Source organism: Protopterus annectens, chromosome 1.part1 (assembly GCF_019279795.1).
Source record: "Protopterus annectens isolate FY-2018-M chromosome 1.part1, PAN1.0, whole genome shotgun sequence".
Classification (NCBI taxonomy): Eukaryota; Metazoa; Chordata; order Ceratodontiformes; family Protopteridae; genus Protopterus; species Protopterus annectens.
The window spans coordinates 629,068,248-629,095,294 of record NC_056726.1 but is presented as its reverse complement, the minus strand read 5'-3'; the positions used below and the strand labels follow the sequence as shown (position 1 = coordinate 629,095,294).

General features: G+C 40.2%; 1 protein-coding gene across 21 annotated transcripts in view; it reads left to right on the top strand.

Moving 5' to 3' along the window:
• Positions 1-27,047, top strand: part of LOC122806573 (regulating synaptic membrane exocytosis protein 1-like) — a 3,343,889-nt gene that overhangs the window by 2,045,582 nt on the left and 1,271,260 nt on the right. For 20 of the 21 annotated variants that reach the window (XM_044077123.1, XM_044077214.1, XM_044077165.1 and 17 more), the window contains 5 exons: positions 13,222-13,393; positions 17,262-17,415; positions 17,617-17,688; positions 18,329-18,485; positions 19,168-19,293. In XM_044077123.1, coding sequence (XP_043933058.1) covers positions 13,222-13,393; positions 17,262-17,415; positions 17,617-17,688; positions 18,329-18,485; positions 19,168-19,293 — 681 coding nt within the window. The remainder of the gene's footprint in view (positions 1-13,221; positions 13,394-17,261; positions 17,416-17,616; positions 17,689-18,328; positions 18,486-19,167; positions 19,294-27,047) is intronic. The other variant, XM_044077156.1, reaches the window with a different exon arrangement.

Genomic DNA, 27,047 nt, shown 5'->3' with positions numbered 1-27,047 from the left:
GACCTGCAGACAAGGGTGGTGGGATAGTCATTTTCAGCACAATAGAATTCATTGATAAAATGTGTGAAATGCTATATGATAGTAGGGTTTATGTTATCCTACAGAAATTTCAAGTGAATGGCATCATAAATAGATTACATTTTTATATATATAACCTACTTATGACGAATCAAATTACCTACTCACTTTTTACATATTTTTCTGTTGAGCATCCCACAATACCAGTTATATATGGTCTACCCAAAATCCACAAAGATCAGTTGAAACCTCCTCTACAACCCATTGTGTCGAGCAGAGGATGGTTAACTGAACCCATGTCTATATATGTGGAAAAACAGCTTAAGAATAGATTGAACACAATAGACACAGTACTGAAAGACAGTAATCAGTTTTTGGAGCAAATGTATGTTTGGGCCAGTCGCATGAATGACAATGACATCAGCAATGTGCTTTTTGTAACACTTGATGTGAATGCTCTATTTACAGTGATTTCCAATGCTGAGGAAATTGAGAACGTTAGGGATTTTTTGAGTAAACAGAGTAAGTTTTCCACCACCAAAGTCAATATGATTTGTGCCCTATTAGATCTTATTCTAGAAAACAATATATTCTTGTTTGAGAATGAGTTTATTCGCCAAAAAATGGGGGTTGTCATGGGCACAGCATGTGCGAATACATATGCAAATATTGTACTGGCCCACTGGGAGAAAGAGATGGTCTTCTGTAGTGACATGTTTAAACAATGTGTCACATTTTATAAACGTTTGTTGATGACATCTTCTTTACATGGCATGGTGATTAGATACAGCTAGAGAGCTTTGTCAGATTTTTAGGGAACACTACTACTTATCTTTCTTTGTCTATGCGCTGGTCTGAAACGAAGATCGATTTTTTAGATATTAACATCAATAAGAATATGTTTGGCAAAATTTCAACTAGGCTACACAGGTAAAGCTGTAGGAGAATAACATCACCCACCGCTCGAGTATGCACCCCACACATATAACTAGGAATATAGTTAAAAATCAAGTATTATGTCACACGTGGTTGTATACTGATGAGAAAGACCTACAAGAGGCACTAGTGAATTTACGAGTAGATCTTGTTGACAGGGGATATAAGGCATATGAAGCAGACAAAGTTATAGAAGAAACAAATACCTTGGAATGTAATAAAATTAGACTATACTTCTCTGAAGGGCATACTACTACTGTACATGATGGAGGGGGAAAGGGCACAGAAATAATTAATAGGTTGTGTTTGACTTTTTCCAGTGATGTCATTAAGATCTGTGACATAGTAAAGAAGAACTGGCCCATTTTATTGACAGATCCAGAGACTGGTAAGGTTGTAGGCCATATTCCCAGATTCAGTTTTAAGAACAATAGAAACATGAAAGAACATGTATGCTATAAAATTAATAGAATGAATGAAAGGTTCACCTCGCAGCGTAAAGGTACATATGCCTGTAGGGCATGTAAGATTTGTCCAAGTATATGGTCCACTTGTATGATCAAACATCCGCTGCACTTAACACCTATAGAATTTCATTTCTATGCTGACTGTTGTACTAAAAATATAGTGTATTTAGCTAAGTGCCAACCTATTTAGTGTATTCTACATAGGTAAAACTAACAGTATGTTGAAAGAGAGGGTTATGGAGCACCTAAATGATATATGCAACAATAAACCTACAAATGCATTAGCTAAGCATGTATCTGACTGGGGTGCTCAGCACAGCTTTTAGTTTTTAGTATTATAAAAAATTAATGAGAGCCTTAGAGAAGGAGACATTTGTAATGAGACTGAATGTATAGAGCTAAGGTGGATAGTTGACCTCAAGGCTTATGCTCCACCTGGTTTGAACAGTGCTGTTTCTTTAAAGCCTATTTTAAGGAAAAGGGGCTTGCCCCACTGATTTTTTATTGTAAGTTTTTATTGGTTGTTTTGTGTATTTAAACTGTGAATGTATTTTAGATTTTTATTAAGGTCTGAAGAAGAGGGTAACCTCGAAAGCGCTCACCGTTTATTGGATTAAAGTGTGTTTAACTCCACAGCAAATACGACTTTCTTTTTACAATATATTCGTGTTTTGGTTTATTGGTTCCATCACTTTCTTATACTTTAATTTGCATTGAAAGTAACTTTTATAACACAATTGTAAAACAATTTAATGTCAACTTGTTTTCTTGAAGTTTTGCAAGTTAACTGTATGTTCCAGTTTCTACTATTAAAACATACATTTGCATAGGTATATAGTTTATATACATTTCTGTTCTTTTCCAGTAGGGTACACTGTGGACACATACTTGATGTTCAGTACTGTACAAACCCTGTTCAACACACACTTCTGCACCAGTAGTTAAATGTACACATAACATATAGTTCTAATACATTTTTTAACACAAGCAATTGCATCACGCTGGCAGATGACAAATGACATATAACTGTTTACAAAATTCCAGATAGCTGGGCTGGCAGCGTGAGAGATATAAATATCTTTCAGAAGTTGAACAATGAGATGACTTTATATAACTCATCGAATAACAGCAGAAAAATTATTGCAAAAAGTGTGATTAAAGAAGGTTGTGCAGGAAAGCACATTTGAACCAACTCCAGGTGCTGTCAGGCACCTCTCATAAAATAATAAAACAAATTGCTGCAACAGACGTTATGGTGGAAGCCTTAGAACGAAAGTGCCAGGACCTAGCAGACTAGCTGAGATAGAAAAACCTCCATTTCAGTGGGATTCAGAAGAAGTCTGAAATTAAGAACTGCTTTGGGTTTGTGCAGCACGAAATTGCTGACTGGACTGGAATGCCTCTGGAAGAAATCTTCATTGAGAGAGCCATCACATTTGGATACTAGTGATTATTAGAAGGGGTCCCTCAACCTGCTTTCATGAGATTAGCAAAATATGCATTGAAGGTAGGTACCAGGTCTGCACTATGGACCAGAGGAAAAAAATTATCTCCTTATAAGGAGTAAGAACTTCTGCAGATAACAACCATTACTCTTAAGACTATGAGCAACTGCTTTACTCTACTGTCTTTAACTTACCGCTTTCGACATGCACCACCACATTTTTTAAACTTGTAGAAAGTAGAGGAGAAATTAGACTCTGTTGCTGAGGAAAGAAAACTACAGGGGTAGAGAATGGTTTACCCACTTTGTTTGCACTTTCATCCACACATGCTCAAAATAATATCCAGAGTGTTTCATTTGTTTAGGCAAAGGAAGCAAACTCAAGAGAAACTGGTGCTTTCTCCAGAGTTACATACTGTTTCAGAATCAAGAGTACTTTTTTCCAGTCCTGTTAGCACTAACAGGTGTTGACTACATATTTATTTGATACTTGGGACTTGTTCATAACAAAGTCTTTTTTTCACTTTACTAATGCTTCTGTACAGCAATATTAACACATTAATACAACTATTAAAAATGAATGCTGCGTTTCCTTAAGCATCATCTGCCAAGACATCTAATTTTGTATGCTTATTACATATTAAGGGTAGGTGTCTTGACTCTAAACCATGATTATAGGAGAGGTGTCCATGTTTTAGGAACTACTGGAGTGTACTTTGAGGTAGCCCCCACCCTAATATAGACTTGGTATTTCTAGCTTGGAAGCATAAGAGGAGAGGGTTGGAAAATATGTTAATATTGACACTTTTTTATTTGAAAATTTTATGAAGTATTTATGTGGTTTGGGCCTGCATGCTCCTTGATGACATAGGAATGTGGTATGCTACTGCTGAGACACTGTTTTAATGTTACTTCAGGTAGGAATCATTGACACAATTAGCAATTTCTTGGAATGTTAATATTCTGAGCTCCCCAGTGAAAAGAGCTAAAATTTTAACTTATGTTAGGAGGCTAAACCCATTGATTGTATAGTACAGCAGTCACAGTTGGACACTGACAAATATGCTAAGCTAGATAGATTTGTGTTTTAGTTTGAATGCTTCTCATCATTCTCAGGGAAGAAGAGATTGGGGGTATGCACACTTGTTCATAGAGGAGCTCCTATCATGAAAAGACTTAACTTCGGCATAAAAACTTGAGTTTGATTAAGGCCTGAGTGATTGACAGCACTGACATGGGTGGATGGCTGTGCCTGTCATGAATGACATGGCTTGGGTGCTTGAGTAAAGGATGAGCTTGGATGCAAATAGGTACTGTGGGAATGTAATTAGGCTCACCAAGCCACTGATGGGTGGTAGCCTTCATTGTGAGTGTGTGTGTGTGTGTGTGTGTGTGTGTGTGTGTGTGTGTGTGTGTGTGTGCGTGCGTGCGTGTGTGTGTGTGTGTGTGTGTGTGTGTGTGTGTGTGTGTGTCTGTCTGTCTGTCTGTGAGAACTTGTTTCCAAGTAGGGAAGATAGTGTGAGCCTCTGCAGTGACAATGATGGCCTTCCTCCCAGCAGGGATGAGGTTAGTCCATAACATATACCCTCCCTGCTGAGAGCTACCATGTGGTTTTGTGATGATGGTTGTCACTTGGTATTAGTTGAATTTCATGTGTAAAGTGAAGGAGTAAGCATGTCTGACTGGTGGTGAGACTTGATGATTGGCAAACAGAAAGGCAGAAAATACACAGAAAAAAATCCTTCTACAATTGCCTGTTGTCTGACCCCAGTTGTGTTGGCCTCTTTTCTTGCCCTGCAGTTTGCTTCTTCAGGTGCACTCCTTCACCTGGAATCATCTCCTTCATTTTCTCACCTTCTCCCTCATGTTCCACTTGTTTCTTTTTCCTTCAGTTTATTCTTTTTTTGTTTCTCCTCTGATTGTCCCTCTTTTCTTATCCTTAGCTACGGATTTAGCCCCGCCTCTTTCTCCCTGTGCTTTGAATGCAGTATTTCTTGCCTTCCATGACCCATGCCTTCCTTAGGCAGTTTGAGCTGTCCTAACTTTATTAGTCTGGATGCTTAGTTGTCCTCTTTCTGAATTTACTCTTTTTAATGACATTCTTTTTACCTGGATGTATATTTTGTGGTTGTGACAGCATCTCAGCCCTTTCCAACATTTCTGTGATCCTTGACCTGATTTTGTGGGTTGTGTGATTCTTCCTTGCAGTTTCCTCTTTACTTTTTCTAATTTGTTGTAATCGTGGTCCCATCTTACTCCCAGCAAGGTGTCTCATCTCCAAATAGTTCTATTCAGATCATTCATTTCTTTGTTAAACTTCTGTTTCCTTCACTCACATGGTTGGTGTTAGCATTTTGGGGACCTCAAGAAAGTTGCAAGCTGAGGGTCCCTGGTCACTTCCAGTCCAAGTATCACCCTATCACTGCCACTCCTCTTATGCGCCCTTTTAGTTTGTGCTGGAAAGCTTTAGGAATAGCACATACTGAACTGTTACTACAATGCTGTTACATTGTAACATTTCTGTGTAACACATCAGGTTGGCTCAGCACACAGAGGGAAATTTACACTGACTGTAATTTAGCTACAATTATGTTACATTACAACAAATCTGACAGAGGCTATAAAAAAAAGGAGGTTGATGATATACTTTGTAGCATACCTCCACTTAGATCTAGTATAGCCAGACCATACTACTCTGGGCACTCCGCTGATTCCAATGGTAGGAGACCAACTCCCATTAGACCTACTAATATCTCTGTTCCTCTAACTTACACTACTGACACTAGGATGACAATGAATGTTATTAAGAGACACTGGATCATATTAACAACATCCAGAGGCTTGCAGGTGAAACTCCCAGATTCTTATATAAGAATAAGAAAAATCTAAAAAAGATTATTATGCTATCCAGATAACCAGAAACCTTGTGTGTCTGAGTGTGGAGCCAGTACATTCGCATGTGGATCATGTAATTTTTGTAATAATGTAGACAGTATTGGGTGTTTTCAACATCCTGATAATGGACGTAGGTTTGATTTTAAGGTGCACCCAACCTTTCTGACTCCACATGTGGTCTACCTTGCCAGCTGCATGGTCTGCCAAGCATTTTACGTAGGCAAGATGGATAGACCTTTGAAAGACAGGATTAGGGAGCATTTATACAGTATCCATTGTGCTTCTGCAAGCAATGCCTTCCCCAAACATGTTATAACCACTAATGCGAGACACTCTTTTAAGTTCATGGTAATTGACAGGATAAACCCCAGTGTCCAAGGTGGAGATTTTAGAAACCTTACTGAAACGAGTTAGGTCAACTGCATGATTAGGTTAAGAGCAGATCAGGGCAGTGGTCTTAATGAAAAAGTCCCATTAAGACCTATTCTAAAGGGATGGAGCCTTAGAAAGTGATAACTGCTGAGTGTTATTAAAATATATATAATGCCATTATATAATTATTTTTTATTTATATACTTTTTTATATATTATGTGTATATCGTTGCATTATTTTATATTACTTTTTATAGTATTTGCTTCAAACAGATCAATGTTGGAGCAGTACTGAAAGTATATGGACACATTTTTCAGGAATGTTTGAGCGATTTTACTTCCTGTATAGGTTGTTTTATTAGTTTAATTGTTTTTTATTATGCATATGTTCATAGGTTCATAGGTAGGTACTAGGCTATTGGCCCAAGGGTCTACGTAAGCCTAGCTAACAAGATTCCCTGGCTTACACCACCCAAGAAAGTTATTTTCCTGTACCACTGTCGAGCAGAGACACAGAAGTGATCCCCAGGGTGTATACTGCCCCTTATAAAAGAGTGATAGTAATGTTCAGCTCCATTTCCTAGCCTGTTCCATCCTTATTCAAAACAATGCTTTGGAGGACATACTCTTCACCTATGTTATATTCTTGCTTGGATTAATATAATGCTTCAAGTGATTGGTTCAACCTGTTTGCCGCACTTTGATTGATGTTTGCATATATAAGCAAGCTAGTCCATTCATTTTCTGCAGAAGGTCTGATGAAGTAGATGTGAAAGCACTTACCTTTTTAATTTTAATTTTAATTTTATGAGTGAATAAACTTTTTTTTATAAATCCTGGCACTGTTTTATTCCACTGGTGTTTGTTGTTACACATTTTCACTTAACTTAAAGAGATGAGGGCTTTAACATGGAGAAAATTAGGAAACAAAGATCCCTTCAAGCTACTGCTCCTTATAAAAGAGTGATAGTAATGTGATAATTGTCTCAGAGAACCTGTTATGCAGTCATGATGAGCATATAGCAGATATCCAAGCAGATATCAAAGCAGATATCCAAGCAACAGCCACCCCTTAACAATACCCACGAATCACATATCTCACAAAATCAGTGTGCCTCACAGTCACAGCCCTTAAGGCCAAACAACACACCAAATACACTTGTTATAGGGGACTCTATTGTCCGGCACACTGATGTCCCGCTCACCAGACTGAACAAGGAGAAGGTCACTGTAAGCTGCCTGTCGGGTGCCAGGATCCGCCACATAATGCAAGCACTCAGGTCACTCCAAAGCAAGTACAAGTATGACTCCGTCATTGTCCATGCTGGTGTGAATGACCTGAGATGTACCTCCCTGGACTACATGAAAAGAGACATAGAGGAGCTCTCTGACCATGTAGCCTAGGCTGGTATGACCCTGACCTTGAGTAGCGTCTTGCCCTCACCAAGAATGATGCCACAGTATAAAGACAAAATGATCAGTTTCAACAATTGGCTAAAGTATTGGTGTCATTCAAAGGGGATCCAGTGTCTGTCAGCCTGGGATGACATGCTCGACAAGCCACGTTGCTTCGCTAGGGATGGCTTGCACCTGTCACCCTTAGGCTTTCGTATACTGGCCAAGGCTCTTGCCACCCCCATAGTGCCTTTTTAGGCAAGGCTCAAAGGACAAACCCACCTCCATAGACAACCCAAGGATAAAAAAACTAAAGGTAATGCTACTCAATGCCAGAAGTCTAAACCTCAAGATGCATGCACTCGAGGCTCTCCTCAGTATGGAAAAAATTGATGTCTGTGCAGTAACAGAAACCTGGTTCAAGGCTCCTGAGAGCACTCCAGCACTACCAGGTTATAGCTCATACCATGCTTTTCAGCCCCAAAACTCGGACCGAAGCACAAAAGGAGGGGGAGTATCTATATTCATCAAAGATACCTACACCTCCAGGTTAGTGGCACTGCACGAAGCATCGGAAACCATCCATGTGCAACTAACAGTGGGAAAAGCTGCCTTTCAGTTTGTAGTGTGCTACAGAACACCCTCCCTATTACAGGAACCCCTCTTGGCATTCCTGAGAACACTGGAGAATATGAAGGTCTCTCCAAATACTATGTTATTGGGTGACTTCAACTACCCAAACATTGACTGGGAAAACTACTCAAGCCCAAACACCCTCGCCCAATGGTTCCTTGAATTTATAAACTCTAATGCAATGGAACAACTGGTCACCACTCCCACAAGAGGGAACAACATATTGGACCTGGTCATCACCAACATGGGGACTCTATGTTCCACACCAGAGGTAAACCCCTCATTGGTAAGATCAGACCATAAACAAATGTCCCTGGACATCCATATCCCGTCCCCACCCCCAGCCAAGGAAATCACTGTAAAGAATTTCTCAAAAGCCAACTTTGCACTTCTCAAGACTGAGGTGGAATCCTTCAAAGCCCCTGGGCCAGAGGATAAAACAGCCCAATCCGCAGAATCCTTTACAAATGCATTCTATGAGCACCTGCAGGAATGCATGGATCGTGCTATCCCAAATAAAACCAAGACTCACTCCTCCAAAAACAGGAGACCGGTCTGGTGGACCCCAGCCATAAATAAGCTATACAACAGAAGGAGGAAGCTACTACATGACAGAGCAAAATCCCAAAAAGGGAAGGCATCTCTGATCAGTATTAGCAAGAAACTTCGATCCCTCATAAAATTATCAAAGGCCAGTTTTGAAAGAAAAATTGCCTTAGACACTAAAGATAATCACAAGGCCTTCTTTAGTTATGTCAGGAACATGGGTGGAAACTCCCAGATATGATCTGAATTGTTGCATAACGGTACAAAATATACCGAACATACAAACATAGCCAACATCCTGGCAGACAGATTCAGTGCAAGCCTCTCCCCCCCTTCCCCCCCAAAGGAGCAAATGCCTATCCCAACTGAATGTAACCTCCCTGACATCACAGATGCACAGGTGAAAGCTGCCCTCTCCAAAGCAAAAAACACAGCATCTATGGGACCAGACGGTGTCCCAGGCTGTGTCTTACACAAGCTCCAAGAAGAACTGAACCCTCACATTAAGTCACTGTTCAAACTTTGCCTAACTACAAGATATGTACCCAAAGAATGGCGTACAGCTACAGTGGTCCCACTCCACAAAGGTGGTGCCACAACGGACCCCGGAAACTATCGCCCCATAAGCCTGACTAGTCTGGTCTGTAAAGCTATGGAGTGTATTATCATGGAACTCATAAACAAAGACATTGGGAGCCTCCAGACACTGGACCCTACCCAATTTGGCTTTGTTAAGGGCAGATCTTGCCTCTTAAACCTAGTTGATTTCTTTGAAACAGTTACCAAAGCCATAGATGAGGGCAAGGTAGTCCACACAGCCTACCTGGACCTCGCAAAAGCCTTCATCACAATACCCAACTCGGGCATCATAAATAAGCTTACCAGCTTAAATATCAACCCCTATATCACAAGATGGGTTGCAAACTGGCTCAGAGATAGAACCCACATGGTCAGAATCACAGGTGCCATGTCCGAATCCAAACCAGTTACAAGTGGCATCCCACAGGGCTCAGTTCTGGGACCTCTCTTGTTCGGTATATACTTCTCTGAGGTTCAGGCTAACACGGGGGGATTATGGCTGACAAAGTTCGCAGATGACTGCAAACTGGGGGCCATAATTGAATCTCCAGCTGACACAAGCATCCTCCAAAAGGGTCTCACAGAGACGGATGCTTGGTGCCAGAGCCACGGCCTCAAGCTAAATGCTAAAAAGTGCATAGTCATCCCCTTTGGGAAAAACAAGGTGCCCACAAATTACCACATAGGTGGTAATCCGTTAACTACGGAAGAAATAATTCGAGATTTGGGGACCAACGTAGATAGTAATCTCTCCTTTGATAATCACGTTGCCAAAGTGGTTAGAAAGACCTTCTATATAGCCCACCTTATTACGAAAGGGTTCACATCTAGATCAAGAGAGGTCATTGTGCCCCTCTACTCGTCACTCATCAGGCCCATAATTGAATACAATGCCCCTTTTGGGATGTACCTTACCCGACACCTGCAGCAACTGGAGAGACCCCAAAAGTACCTCACCAAGAGGATCATGGGCTACAAACAGATGTCCTATGCAGCTTGACTAAATAAACTCCAGCTCTACTCAGTTGCTTACCGCCTGCTCAGAAGCGATATATGCCGGACGTACAAAGCCATGTCAAACCCAGAATTAATGGACATGCACCACCTCAAAAAATCCAAGTCCCTTAGAGCTACATGCTCCAGGGACCTAAACCTCAGCACAAAAATAATAATAAATAGGACATGCTGGAGGGACAGATTCATTTCCCAGAGGCTCCCCTCACTCTGGAATAGAATCCCAATTCATGTTAGACATAGCCCCTCGCTGACCCACTTCAAGCAAAATCTGGACGCGTGGATGGGAAATCGCAAATTCACTCCTGGGATCTCTTCTGTGTCCCTGCTAGACAGAGGCACAGTAAACTAATCTTAAAAGGGTACCTTCTGTGACCTATTTTATAGAGGCACAGTAGGCTAATCTAATAGGGAGGCAGAAGCAAAATACACTCTGGCTAGGCTTATAAATGCCCTAGGGCAGATAGCCTAGTATCTACCTATGAACCTATGAACCTATATCTTGGCACATCTCTGCATTCTATCCCAACAAGAGCTTTCTTTTCTTCCAGGAAAGGAAGCAGTATTCTCAGTATGCTATTCATTTGTTGGGTATGGCAGATGGTAACAGGCTGTTCTACAGACATTTGTGTCCAGATATTACAGAAACCATGTTAAAATCCATATTTAACCATGCTTAGTATCCGATTATATCTGTATGGTCCCATTAGTAGTTAGCACAAAATCTTTATGTAACAATTCCGTGTGTAGTGTTCCCTGCCCTTGCAGTCCCTCAGACATAGTTAGACTTGTTTTTCTGCATATACATTTATTCTGTAGGAATTCCCTGACTTTTTCATTATTTAGTCAGCATGCTTTGGAATCACACTTTGTAAGTTTTATGTCCGGAATACCCACATAGGAGTCTTTCTTTGACAGGGGTAATGATGGTAGAATTCATTGGTAAGTGAGCTCACTGACAGAGCATTATGAGTATGTCCTGGTATGGACATTAACAACCAGTGCTTCAGATGCTGGTTGAAGAAAGCATCTGGAGTTATGGAATGTCCTCAGGGCCAAATCTGCTACTCCTACTGCCTTGCTTTGAAGGCTATTTTCTCCCTTACCTCCCCACAGCTGACCATCAGCTTCCATCAGGTCCCCACCTAATTCATCATGTATAGCAGACCCACCTTAGACTACTCCAGGCTACACTTGACCACATTTAGCAGCCAGTAAAGACATATATTGCTGCCAAAGAGTGTTTACTATCCCAGACCACACTACAACAACCTTGCTTCTCTGTTATGGTTGCCTACAGGATGTGCAGCCTCTTGACATAGTGGTATACAACCTGTATCTTTGAGATGAGATGAAGAACGTAACCATAATGCCAAACCCACCCTCTGCACCATAGAACTCACCAGGCTCTTAATGCTGCTATTGCAGTGAACCTAGGCAGCCTACCTCCACTACGCCCAGGATTAGTGAGTCAGCATTGGCCACTCACCTCCATCATCTCCTCGGTCAAACATGGGTCATCTAGGGTCTAGTCCAGGTTTTATCCCTGTGCAATATTCAGCCACTCCCAAAGCCTTCAAGGCTATTCTCATCCAAGAGTGTCATTATACTGTTGGCATGTGCTACATAAACCAACAAAGTTGTGTTAGCATGGCACCTATACAGCTGTGAGCTCTAGTTCTGCCAAGACTGTGTCAGAGTTATAGACTGCTCTAACTCACAGAATGACATCAGAGTTATAGACTGCTCTAACTCACAGAATGACAACAGAGTTATAGACTGCTCTAACTCACAGAATGACAACAGAGCTATAGACTGCTGTAACTCACAGAATGATAGTCACACTGTCAAATCAAGCTATGTCAATGTAAACGTTTTGACAAACACCACCCTGTATCTGAAGATTCTGTCAGTTACTTTTATCTTCTTGACAAACACCACCCTGTATATGAAGATTCTGTCAATTACTTTTATCTTCACCCCTGTTTGTGAGTTCTTGTATATTATTGTTTGTTAGGTTTTGTGCACTCTGTTGTCTGGTTTTAGTGTACTGTCAGAGAGTCATTAATGTTGTTTCTGAAGTGACTGGTGGCTCTAACATTGAACACCCTTGATTAATTATTTGCACTGAAAATGGCTAAAGTGTTCCTTATATTAATGTAGTGTCTGTAGCTGTGGCACCAAGTATCTTGACTGGCTCTTTGACTTGTAGCTGAATACTGTATACAGGTAATGCCTGACGTTGCCACCATTACAACATGGAGGTGGCTTGCTAAAAGAAACACAGTCTCAGTGTGTCATTCTGAAGCTTGGTGTAGTGGCAGAGACTGATAGTCATGAAACTGCATATCAGACCAAGTCTGGAGTCATAACAACCGTGAACAAACTGGAAGCATCTTCTTGTTGTAGCTGATTTCTTCATGGGTTTCCTACTTAATTTAAGTGGTAGTGGCTGCAGATACCTGGGTTATGCAAAGGTACCTGACATTTGTAAAGATCTTCTCTCAATCCTTCACTGTAGTTAACTAATCTTATAAATTGTTTAAAAATATAAAACCATAAACTATTGTTACAGTAAATGCCTCACAGAATTCATGCAACTGAAATTTTTGCATTGGTATACAATGTTTAAGTTATCATTACGTATGAGCATTTATTTATTCTCTGCGCATGCGTGTATGTAATATTGTCATCCCTTTCTGGCTATCAGCAGCATCCAAATTGTGATGAAGCATGCTATATAACTAGATTCTTTTCACATATCAGCATTATACATCATATATCAGCATTATACCTCTGATCTTTATTCTATTATTATTATTATTATTATTATTATTATTATTATTATTATTATTATTACTGAAGTATGAAATAAAAGCTTTTAATTCATTGGTGGTCTGACATCATTCTTGCACATTTCAGTGATAAAAGCAAACGAAGGACCAAAACAGTAAAAAAAAGTATAGAACCAAAATGGAATCAAACTTTTCTATATTCTCATGTCCATCGAAGAGACTTTCGAGAAAGAATGTTGGAAATTACAGTATGGGATCAGCCGAGAGTTCAGGAAGAAGAAAGTGAATTTCTTGGAGAGGTAACATACTGAATTACTGGTATAAAGCATGTTTCAATTTTTTGTGATTGTATCATAACACAACAGTAGATCAAAAGAATAATTCAGTTATGGAATGACACCTTAACCCCAAATCAGCAGCTATACCAATAGTCTTTCTCACAAGGCTTAAACCCTGAGTGGGTAAATGTAACTCGAGTAGCTTCGGTGTCAGCAGTAGTCAAGCAGAGATTGTTAGTACTACAAAATAGTCATTTAAAAACTCCTTGCCTTCTTGAGCAAGTCTGTTGTATGAACATTGATCCCGTTACACATTTCTTGTCATGCTGAAAGGTTTCAGCACAGATGTGCTCAGTGTGTTGTCTGTATGTCCACTGGTTAATGGGTTTAGACACATGTTGTGCAGACACACTGTTTGCACAGCTCACACAGTTGATTTTAAGGGGACATTATTCCATTTTTTAAACGCCTTTATTGAATTATCACTTGTAGCATAGGCAGATTTACATTTATATAAAAGTAATCAAACTGTATTAACAAGTTCACATTTACAAACATTATACTTCACATATATTGCTATATATCATATAACCTTAGCAACATTAAATAAATTATTCAGTTCCTGCCCTTTTTTTTAAACAATAAACATCTTTATTAAACCATCATTTACAACATAGGCAATCATACAGTTATATAAATGAAAAGAAACCATAATGACACAATCCTAGTTGCAAGCATTGTACATTACAAACCATACTGATGCACTCCCAGTTGCAAACATAATACATCACTTATAATCTATCCAGTCATTGTCAGTCAGCCATTACATAGCTCATTTAAGTCCTGCCTTCTTTTAAACCTCATTCCTCCCCTGTATGTATTGTTCCCACAAATTACATTTTTTTCCTATGTAGTTTGCTCCTACCTTTTTCTAAAGATCTCAGTTCCATTTGTTTTACCTCTTGTTACTATATTCACTACTTCCAATACAGTTGGTTTAGATTTTGATTTCCATTTTCTAGTAATTGCTTTTTTGGCAGCCACCATAATTAGACACATCAAGGCCCAACCATGTCTAGGCAATTCCAATTCTGTGCCATAGCTGACAAAAAAATCATCTCCCTTGTCACACCAATTCAGTCTGCAGTTCGTAGTCTTGCATGCTGAAATGGAGTTTAATCTGCTAACAAACAATAAGTTGCACTCTTCAAGTTAATGTGATTCATAGTCTTGCACAAAATGCATGTCCCTAAATCGCATTCAGGTACTGTTTGTGAGACAGTAAACTACTCAGCTGAGGGTTCTACTGGCCTGTAGAAGTATGCAGCTTTGGGAAATACAACATAAACACCCAGGCTCACATAGTCTACCCCACCCCACAAGATAAACACAGACAGACAGACGTGCCCAGCTACATAAATATTCATACATACACGTACAGAAAATGACATACACATAAACACACACACAGAACTAGGCATACTGGGCAACAGCACACACTGCATATATCTGATATTGTTAATCCTCGTTCATTCCTCACGTATGGGTATCGGTTCCGACCTCGGAACCGAGCCGGCCATCTTCCAAGCTCGCGTCAGCTACAAACTCTCGAGCTAAAACTCTTACCCAGAATTCCCCTCTCCCTGTTACCTCAGATTGAGTTTGCTGCGTCACCATTCAGTCGTGTCAAGCTACTTCTCTTGAGCTAAGTACAATATTTGTTGGTTTTCTAGTCTAAAACAACTTTTTCTCTCAGAAAAGTTTCTAAATTGTTTTCTCTTACCTTATCGCATCTAGCAACTATCTTTCTTAAATTTTTTCCAATCTTTTTACCATGAGGTATTTTCTTCTATACCATCGTTGGTAGACCCCTTTTCTTCATTACCTTTGGGTATTTCTTGTACCATTGCTGGTATTCTTTCTGTTTCATTCTTTTCTATCACGGAGGTAGCTGGGGACTCTGTCCCATACGTAAGGAATGAACAAGGATTAACAATATCAGATAAAGAAGTTATGTCTTACCATAACGTTCCATCTGTATTGTTGATCCTCGTTCAGTCATTACAACCCTCCCTCCTTCCCCCTCCTATGGCTTCTAGTGGATCTCACCATCTGGTTATTTTAGGGCATTTGACCAGAGGTAGCCTCTACCTTCTTTTGACTTGCAAACTCAATCTGAGGTAACAGGGAGAGGGGAATTCTGGGTAGGAGTTTTAGCTCGAGAGTTTGTAGCTGACGCGAGCTTGTAAGATGGCCGGCTCGGTTCTGAGGTCGGAAACGATACCCATACGTAATGACTGAACGAGGATCAACAATACAGATGGAACGTTATGGTAAGACATAGCTTCTTTTTCCAGTTCATACCATTCACAGGTCACTTTGGTTAGCGGGATCAAATGCACACACACACACACACATACAGTACATGCTCTAACAATAAGCATTAAACCATATTCATTTACACTAAACACTCACACACACATACACACACACACACACACACACACACGCACATTAATAAGCATTAAAGCATATTCATTAACAGTAAGCACTTGCGTACACTCTCCCATTAACTAATGCATACACACACACACACACACTCACACACATTAATAAGCATTAAAGCATATTCATTAACAGTAAGCACTCTAATAGACTCTCCCATTAACTAATGCATGCACACACACAAACACACACACAGACACACACACACACACACACACACACACACACACACACACACACACACACACGGACATGCACATTCACAAGTAAACTCATACGCATACGCTCAAACACATGCACATGTGAACTTGCATGCACAGGCATACTTGCACACACATTATCTGTGCTGTTCAATGTAATTGGATCAACAGCCTGAGCAAGGTGAAGCTACTTCATTCTGCCCTTCTTAAATTCTGCCTTTAAAATGCATATTTGCACTTGCATTTTTGTGTGCTGTTCTTCAAGGATCTTGCATAGTTTCGCTGTCTAATCTACTGTATTACTCAGGGAGTCTTGCAGAGCAATGCACCAGGATGCCGATAGGTCTGATTATCATAGGCCATACCCACAGACTGCTGTATTTACCTGCAGCTTTGAAAAACCTTGCTGCTGAATACTGAGAAGAGCCTTACTGTTACATTTTTAATTCTGAACTTGCTAGCTAATCTTGTAATTGTAGCAAGGTCATTTCACTGGACAGCATTACTTGGTGTATATTAAAAGTATATTTTTGTGGTAATAATTATGTTTTAACAACAGTTCTGATTCCCTTCTCTTGACAACAGCTGCTCAGTTTTAGTTGGATGTCTAATCTACATGTACCGTTTTGATTTATGTACTTACTGTGTTTTATTCCATTTGAATTCTTTAATAAGACAAATTGTTTCAAACAGATTGTAACCAAACCATCAGAATACAGGCATTTTATAAGAATATATATATATATATATATATATATATATATATATATATATATATATATATATATGCATTTATTACTGAATCAGTAATCATAAAACTGAATTGGATTCATAAAACAATTAGGGCTGTGTCTTTTCTGCAGAAATAATCCATTTTATTGCACAGAAAGGCATGAATTCTTTGGAACTCAATTCTGAATGTTAGACAATGATTCTTTAAAAATTCTAAGCGTATAATCAAAGAGATTCATTTCTGATATCAAACTAACCTCTCTGAAATATCAGGCAGCTTATAACTGATCCTAGTTTTTCAAGGGAATAAGCAATGTTTAGAATTATTGAAGTCTGAAATAAGAATTTTCGGACTGGAACATGGAAGACAGTGTACCACTTTTACAAAGCTAACAATTACATGCCGAGTCCTTACATACAGACTGACGTTTCTTTTCTTATTCCTGCGGTAGATTCTTATTGAGTTGGAAACAGCTCTGCTGGATGATGAGCCACATTGGTATAAGCTACAGACACACGATGTCTCTTCACTACCTCTGCCTCAGCCATCACCTTACATGCCACGAAGACACGTTCACGGAGAAAACTCCAACAAAAAACTGCAAAGTATGTGCTTCATGGCTGTTCATTTTCCAGTTGCTTTCTTCATTTAAGTGCATTGTTGTACTGTGACACCAAGTATACAAAGAAAAGTAATTTTGGGGTCTTGATCATGAGCAAAAATTTAGCTTGATTGAAATAAGAATTTTGTGGAAAATTACATCATGACCAAATATACAGATGTCTGTTTATCCTACTACTATGCAGGGTCGCAACGAATCAATGATAGTGACATCTCAGATTATGATGTTGATGATGGTATTGGAGTAGTTCGTTCAGGTGGGTGGGTGAAGAGCATGGCCCTGTTTATGTCTTTTTGCTATGTTGCACTGTAGTTTTCAGGATATTCACAGGAGAACATTACTACTGTAGTATCACTGTAGTATAGCTGTATTATAAAGTATGCTTGCATATTCTATAGTGCATCTCTAATGAGCTGACAAATAAGATTAAAAGTATTTGTTAAGCAAGTGAAATTGTGGTGTCACACAAAAATCATAAAATCATCTTAGTTGCATTATTTTATTATAAGCAGAAATGCAATTTCATATTTCGTTGGCAGCAGTTATAAATGGTTAATATTATTTTTTCTGTGTGTTCCCTGTAGTTTCCTGCTTAATACCAGATTAATAACAAATTAGTAGTACAAGTGTTGTTGCATGTTCCTTCTAAAGGTGACTAATGCATGGCTAAACCTTATATCATATAGACGCATGTATAAACTTATTTTATATGCAAGTAAAACCTAGACTGTACATGCATGGTCTTTGTGTCAAATGAATAGCAAACATGGTTTCATCTACATTTAAATCATTATGCCATTTAGATGAAATGTTTTACAAGTGTACGGTGTCATTGCTTTTCTTTGTATACAAGTATTAATAAACTTATATATTTTACTTCATTGTATTATCACCAGGAGATTTTAGGTCAAGTGGTAGAGAAAGCAGAGGTACTACATTAACAGTGCCAGAACAGCAGAGAACAACCACCCATCGTTCACGATCGGTATCTCCTCATCGTGGTGACGACCAGGGCAGGCCCAGGTCACGTTTACCAAGTGTACCATTACAGAGGTGTGTTCAGCATCATAACTGGTGACCTAGGCACTTCTTTAAAGTTGTAGTTCTCTCTCTTTCCACTTGAATCTTTGTGGTGTACTACGAAATCCAACAAAACATGAGTTATACTGATAAAAAAACACAATAATGAGATATCTGAATCAGTCTCCACCTTAGTCCTCTTGAACTACAATGAAAATGAACGTAATGTTTCTTAAGAATTAGATAAACACTATTTAAAATACATGCTCAGATTTATTGCAAGGGTCAGAATTATGATATTCAAAAGCTTTGTGTTTCCTATCTGAAAATGTATTTTTGTGTTAAAGAAATGGGTATGCTAATATAGAAATAAATACTAGACTGAGTGTTGCTCAGATGGTGGTAGAGTGCTACGTTTTATGACAGCATATCATACATTTCTGACTACTAAATTCAAAGTGAACGTATTTCAGAAGAAGTCTGTAGTTTGACTTCAGATGTGTGTGTGTGTGTGTGTGTGTGTGTGTGTGTGTGTGTGTGTGTGTGTGTGTATATATATATATATATATATATATATATATATATATATATCCCACTTCTGAGATTTACATTAATTAAGTATAAATAAAACATGAAAACTGAGATGTTCATTAGTTTAGTATAAATAAAACATGAAAACTGATATTCATTCTTCATTATAAATATTTGTTTGTAGGAGCTTGGATGAAATTCATCAAACTCGGTGCTCCCGTTCTCCAAACAGACACCATGATGCCTCTCGAATAACTGTAGATCGTAGATCTAGAGAAATGGAACATCAGTATTATTCTGAAAGAGAAAAGTAAGTAAACTGAGAACCCATTATTATGCCCATATATTAATAACTGAGCTGCCATTACTGTGGTTTAATTAACACTGACTATTGACTTGAAAATATATCTGTTTGTTTTTTTATATGTGTACATACAGACTTTCACAACAGCAAATTAAAAGATATTCTCATATTAGGAACTGCTTTACTTTTTTGACCTTTTACTGCAGTGGTGATGCTGCAGTAGCGTTGTCTCCTCACAGTTAGATGTTGCCCGTTCGATTATCAGCTAGAGCGTCTTCTGTGTGGCGACATGCGTGAATGGGTGTTCCTTCGTTGAAGGTTGTGTGTTAGGCCCAGCAAGCCAGTACATAAAAATCTACTGCTAATCATTAGCGGACCGGAGTTCCGCTGTGGCGACCCCTAACCGGGAAAAGCTGAAAGACACAAACAAACAAACTTTTCAGTAGTTAAAACATAATCTACCTTTGTCCTTGCCCACCTGTGTACTTGATCCTAACTGTGTTTTCCACTCAACAATTGGAACTGTGATGCAGTGATTTCTTGATAATGTGAAAAATAAATAACCTTATGTTATATGCATAGGTTGGTACTAGGCTATCAGCCCTAGGGCCTATACAAGCCTAGCCATAACAATTCCCTGGCTATTTCTTCCCACAGTCTTTACTTCCCTGGACCCCTGTCTAGCAGGGTGACTGACGTGATCCCCGGGGTGAATTTCCTATCTCCTATCCATTCATCAAGGTTCCTTTTTAAGAGGGCCAAAGAGGCGCTCTGCCTGACATGTATGGGCACTTGTTGGTGCTTTTATAGAAAGAATGGAAATAAAGTTTCTTTTAATTCATTGTGATAGGGCTGAGCGAGATTTAGGTTTATCTGGCTATATCTGTAGAAACTCATATGACTGTAAAACTGACAACTGACTAAAGAAGAGGTGGAGAAAATTAATAATATTGTTTAAATCAGTGTTAAATTCTTGAAGAGAAACTTCAAGCAATGCTTTTAATGTTTATTTAGCTTGATTTAAAATGTATTTTCCAAGTAAGCATTTAGTTACTAGTGTACTTTCTGTTACTAGTGGAAACAGGACCTTTTGTCAGTTTTCAGTTTCATTTCCATTAAGTCGTCCTCCTGAATTGTGTCATTAATCGAAGGAACCATTTTACTGTGTGTCATTTGGGAGCTAGAAAAAAGCCTTTGGCTTCTTTTTCTAGAGAATGGGCAACCACAAAGTGAGAGTGTGTTAGTTCATTCTAAGTAATTCGGACTCTTCCTCTTTCTTCAAAGTTAGTGTATATAAGTAATGGGAGGTGGGGCCAGATTCATGCCCTTCTTTAAAAATTCTGTTATACTAGTTTTGGGTGAGCTGTTGTTAGATCAGTGACTGGGATGTATGGTGCATGGATTTACATAACTGGATAAACCACATTTAAGGGGCATCTGAGGAGTACACCTGGTTAAGTGACTTGAACAATGTTACATAATTTTCAAGCAGAGGATGAAGGAATAAAATCCATGACTGGATGAATTCTTTTATCAACTCATTGCCTTAACTCTTATCTCTTAAACTGTGAGACCGTACATTTTTAATAACATTCAGATATTACAAAGCCTGAAAGATATGACTCCTTACCCCATACATGTTTAGAGGATTGCTTACTATATATTTTGGTCTTATTTATGCATTGATTCTGCATGCTGTGTGCCATTGTTGGCACTCCAGTAATGCAGTGCTCTCTTATCTCACGGTGTAAAGATAACACACAGCATTTTGAGTGAGGGTGTACCACTGTCATTAATGATGCCTGGATGGCATTTTCCTGGCTACTAGTGATTTGTTTGATATTGTTTCTTGGTATCCTTCTGTCTGAGACTATTGTCTCCCTGCACATTGTAAAATTAGTTATGTCCCTTCCACAAGCTGCTTCCAGATTCTTACTAAAATGCTGCTCTCTGAATAGTAATTGTTAATCTCCATTGTAAATGGCATTATACTTTTACAGTACCAAATCAAAGTGCCACATGCCTTTTGAACTCTCAAGCATTCCTAGCTCTTCCTGTAGTCTTTCCCTTCTGTTATGATGTCTTGCTACATACATTATTTTGTGATAGAAATTACATTTTTGTAATTTGACCTGCATTAGGTTAAACGTTTAAGCAGCACTGACCTCTGTGACCTCTGTGCTGTTGAAACTTTTGGAAACTTTCTTGGTTACTAGCCTGGGAGTCAAGAGTGCTTATGTATTCTTTTTCATTTAGACCTTAGGTCTTTGTAATAGTTTTTCTCCTGTCAGCCTTGACATTCCACACTCTCTGAGATCACACATTTGACTAAATGTTTCACCTCTCCTGGTTGGTAGTGAGCACAAGACTTAGCTGTTGGTTGCTCATCATGTATTTCTGGCTTTAATTTTCAATTTAGTATTGTATACCTCCTCAGGACAGTTCTCCATTCTGAGTAAATGATGTATGCATGTACAACAATGCAGTGAGTGCAGCTCTATCCCTCTGTAACATATTCATGGCACTAATTTTGTCAGCTTTATGTAGCTTCCCATGCAAGCCATGGCATCTAGTCTGTATGTTCTGAGGTGTGCTGTTCTCTTCCCCAAAGGACGGTACTCCTGCCGCAAGAAATCCTCTTCCTGTCCTTCTCCTTGAGATACAAAGATGCTGTCTGATCCCATAATTCTGTCTCACACTGCTACCCTCTCTGATGTCAGCCTGCTGATCAAACCTACATTTTACACTGTAGTAAGATTTCCAGCCTGGCAGGGCTTTCCCCATATTCCAAAATTCTGTAAGTTAAAGTTTAAGTATTTATACATCACTGATTTATATTTCTTGCTGAAGTCATACAGCAAGCTATCCACTGCATGGGTAGCCATTTGAAATGTTGGTACCCACTGTAGTGAGCCCCATAATGCTGAAACTGAATGGCCGTAAAAATGGAATTGCATATACTAAGTTTGCAATTACCATTTCCCTATATATTCTCTTTTCTGTGGGGTATGGTGATCTTGAAGTTGGTAGATGTAAATCTGGAGGTGTGTGTGTGTGTGTTTGTGTGTGTGTGTGTGTGTGTGTGTGTGTGTGTGTGTGTGTGTGTGTGTGTGTGTGGGGTGCAGTGAGGCAAAGTTTAAAGACGAAGAGTGATGTGCAGGATTTGCTCTTCTGCAGTTTCTGCCTTTTTTCTAGTCTATTATCACTTGGCATTGCAAGTGCCAGCATTTCAATAAGGAGCCTAACATCTGGCTTTATTGAGTTGTTTTATCAAACCATTTAGGATGTGAAATAAGGTTGTTTGTAAAGAGTTTTCCAAAAGGAAACATATTCCTTTAGCTAAGTGTTCATTAACCTTCTTGATAAATACTTTTTCCTTAAAAAGGATCTCCACGAATCTCCTTTCCTTGTAGTGCTTCTAAGTATTCTGCAGTTTCCTTCTTATCTTCATAGGTTCATAGGTTCATACTAGGCTATCTGCCCTAGGGCATTTATAAGCCTAGCCAGAGTATGTTTGGCTTTCGCCACCCATTTTAAATTAATTTTGCTATGCCCTTTTTCGAGGTTAGTATACTGTGCCTCTGTCTAACAGTGACACAGAAGTGATACCCAGGGTAAACCTACGATCTCCCATCCACTCATCAAGATTCCTCTTGAAGAGAGTCAATGAAGGACTCTGCCTAACCTGGACTGGGATTTTATTCCAGAGTGAAGGGAGTCTCTGGGTTATGAATCTGTCCCTCCAGCATGTCCTATTTATTTCAGTGCTGAGGTTCAAGTCTCTCAAGCTCGTAGCTCAATGGGATTTGGATTTTCTGAGGTGCAGCATGTCCATTAATTCTGGGTTGGACATGGCTTTATACGTCAGGCACAGATCGCCTCTGAGCAGGCGGTATGCCACTGAGTAGAGCTGGAGTTTCTTTAACCGGGCAGCATATGGCATCTGTTTGAGCCCTTTGATCCTCTTGGTGAGGTACTTTTGGGGTCTTTCCAGTTGCTGCAGGTGTCTGGTAAGGTACATCCCAAAAGGGGCATTGTACTCAATTATGGGCCTGATGAGGGATGAGTAAAGAGGCACGATGACCTCCCCTGATCTAGATGTGAATCCCTTCATGATTAGGTGGGCTATATAAAATGTTTTTCTAACCACTTTGGCCACGTGGTTGTCACATGAGAGATTGCTATCAACTTGGCTCCCCAAGTCCCTAATTACTTCTTCTGTACTTAATGGATTACCACCTATGTGGTAATTTGTGAGCACTTTGTTTTTGCCAAAGGGGATGACTATACACTTTTTGGCGTTTAGCTTGAGGCCATGGCTCTGGCACCAGTTGTCTGTTTCTATGAGGCCCTTTTGGAGGATGCTTGTGTCGGCTGGAGAGTCGATTATGGCACCCAGTTTGCAGTCATCTGCGAACTTGGTCAGCCACAGTCCTTCCGTGTTGGCCTGTACCTCGAGAAATATATACCGAACAAGAGAGGTCCCAGGACTGAGCCTTGTGGGATGCCACTTGTAGCTGGTTTGGAGTCTGACATGGCTCCAGCAATTCTAACCATGTGGGTTCTGTCCTTGAGCCAGTTTGCAACCCATCTAGTGACATAGGGGTTTATATTTAAGCTGGTGAGCTTATCTATAATGCCCGAGTGGGGTATTGTATTGAAGGCTTTTGCGAGGTCCAGGTAGGCTGTGTGGACCACCTTCCCCTCGTCAATGGCCTTGGTGACTGTTTCAAAGAAATCGACCAGGTTTAAGAGGCAGGATCTGCCCTTAACAAAGCCGAACTGGGTAGGATCCAGTGTTTGTAGGTCTCCAATATCTTTATTTATGAGGTCCATGATGATCCTTTCCATAGCTTTGCAGACCAAGCTAGTCAGGCTTATGGGGAGATAGTTTCCAGGATCCGTTGAGGCACCACCTTTGTGGAGAGGGACCACTGTTGCTGTACGCCACTCTTTGGGTACATATCCTGTAGTAAGGCTGAGATTGAACAGTAGTTTTATGTTTGGGTTTAGCTCTTCTTGGAGTTCATGTAGGACGCAGCCCGGGACACTGTCTGGTCCCATTGATGCTGTGTTTTTTGCTTTGGAGAGGGCAGCTCTTACCTGAGCATCTGAGATGTCAGGGGGGCAGCACTCTGCTGGGATAGATATTTGACCTTTTGGTGGGGAGGGGGGAAGAAGTTTGCGCTGAACCTGTCAGCTAGGATGTTGGCAATGTCTGTGGGTTTGATGTATTTTTTGTCATTTTGGACTAATTCTGAGCATATCTGAGAATACCCACCCAGGTTCCAAACATAACTAAAGAAAGCCTTGTGATTATCCTTAGTGTCCTGTGCAATTTTTCTCTCGAAGCTGGCCTTAGATGATTTTATGAGTGCCCGTAGTTTTTTGCTAATACTGATCAGAGATGCCTTCCCTTTTTGGGATTTTGCTCTATCATGTAGTAGCTTCCTCCTTCTATTGTATAGTTTGTTTATGGTTGGGGTACACCAGACAGGACGTCTTCCTTTGGAGGATTGGTTCTTGGTTTTATTTGGGATTGCATGATCCATGCATTCCTGAAGGTGTTCATAGAATGCTTTTATAAAGGATTCTGCGGTCTGGGCCGTATTTTCCACAGGCTCGGGGGCTTTGAAGGATTCCACTTCAGTTTTGAGAAGTGTGAAATTTGCTTTAGAGAAGTTTTTCACTGTGGTTTTCTGGGCAGGGGGTGGGGTCGGGATGTGAATATCCAGCGAGATTAGTTTATGCTCTGATCTTACCAGTGAGGGATACACTTCTAATCTGGAGCATAGGGTCCCCATATTGGTGATGATCAGGTCCAGTATGTTTTCCCCTCTTGTGGGAGTGGTAACAAATTGTTCCATAGCATTTGAGTTTATAAATTCTAGGAACCTTTGGGCTAGGGTGTTGGAGCTAGAGTAATGCTCCCAGTCTATGTTTGGGTAGTTGAAGTCGCCCACTATAATGGTGTTTGGAGATACCTTCATATTTTCCAGTGTTCTCAGGAAGGCCGAGTGGGGTTCCTGGGTTTGGGAGGATGGTCTGTAGCAGGCTATAAACTGGAAGGCGGTTTTACCCACTGTTAGTTGAACATGGATAGTCTCTGATGCTTCGTGCTGTGCCATCAACCTGGAGGTGTGGGTATCTTTGATGAATATTGATACTCCCCCTCCTTTTGTGGTTCGGTCCAAGTTTTGGGGCCGAAAAGCATGGTATGAGGTATAACCTGGTAGTGCTGGGATGCTCTCGGGAGCCTTGAACCATGTTTCTGTTACTGCACAGATATCGATGTTCTCCATGCTAAGGAGAGTTTTGAGTGCATGCATCTTGAGGTTTAGACTTCTGGCGTTGAGTAGCATTACTCTTAGTTTCTTATCCCTTGTGATACCTATGGAGGTGGGTTTGTCTTTTGATCCTTGCCTAATGTAGGCACTATGGGGGAAGCAAGAGCCTTTGCCAATATCCGAAAGCCCAGGGTTGACAGGTGCAAGCCGTCCCTAGCGAAGCATCGTGGCTTGTCGAGCATGTCATCCTAGGCTGACATGCATTGGATCCCCTTTGAATGACACCAATACTTAAGCCAATTGTTGAAATTGATCATCTTGTCTTCATATTGTGGCATCATTCTTGGTGAGGGTAAGATGCTACTCAAGGTCAGGGTCATACCGGCCTGGGCTACATGCTCAGAGAGCTCCTCTGTGTCCCTTTTCATGTAGTCCAGGGAGGTACGTCTCAGGTCATTCACACCAGCATGGACAATGACTGAGTCATATTTGTACTTGCCTTGGAGTGACCTGAGTGCTTGTGTTATGTGGTGGATCCCAGCGCCTGACAGGCAGCTCACCGTGACCTTCTCCTTGTTCAGCCTGGTGAGCAGGGCGTCAGTGTGCCTGACAATAGAGTCACCTATTACAAGTGTATCAGGTTTGTTGTTTAGCCTTAAGGGCTGTGACTGTTCGGCACACTGGCTTTGTGAGCTATGTGTTGCACATGTTTTGTTTTGGGGTAGCAGTTGCTTGGGTGTCTGCTTTGGCAGTCTCTGCTGCTTAGGCAGATTTTTATTTAGAGCCTCCGAGTATGTTTTTGTGTGTTTATGTGTTTGGTTTGGTGTCGTGGTAGGTCTATGTGAGACTGGAATTGTAGTGAGTGTGGTTTCCTTCTCCTCATGACTGGTTACGCCAGTACTAAGTTGAGAGAGCTTAGTCTCCAGTTTGGCTATATTTTGCATCTCTCACATGTGTTGGAATTTGTTGGGAGGAGGAGAGGGTTGTCTGTGTACATGAGGCAGTTGTAACATTGCCTCAAGATTCCCAGATTCACCAGCTGAGCCGGAGAAGAGATTGACAACTGACCTTTGGACATGCTAGAATAGTATTGGGAATTCCTTTATAATTGAAAAAAGGGCCAATGGGGAACAAGGTACTCAAGGGGAGTTTGTGAGGGGTGTAGTGCTTTTAATTTTGTAGTGCTGACTTATATAATTGCTTTAGTGAGCAAGTGCCAGGTAACTTAAATGCAATGTGTTACAGGTAACTTAAATGCAAAAACGACAAACAGTAACTTTCTTTCAAGTGAAACAAGGAAATAAGTACAGTAAGCAATGCAGATATCACTAGGGATCCACAGAAGCGCTGAAAAGCCACGTTTTAGGTGGAATTAGCGTTTCAGGGAAATAACAAGCAAACAACAAACATACAAACAAAGCTAGATTCAGCAGGCCTGGATCTAGCCTATGCTGCAGCAAACAAGGTGTACCA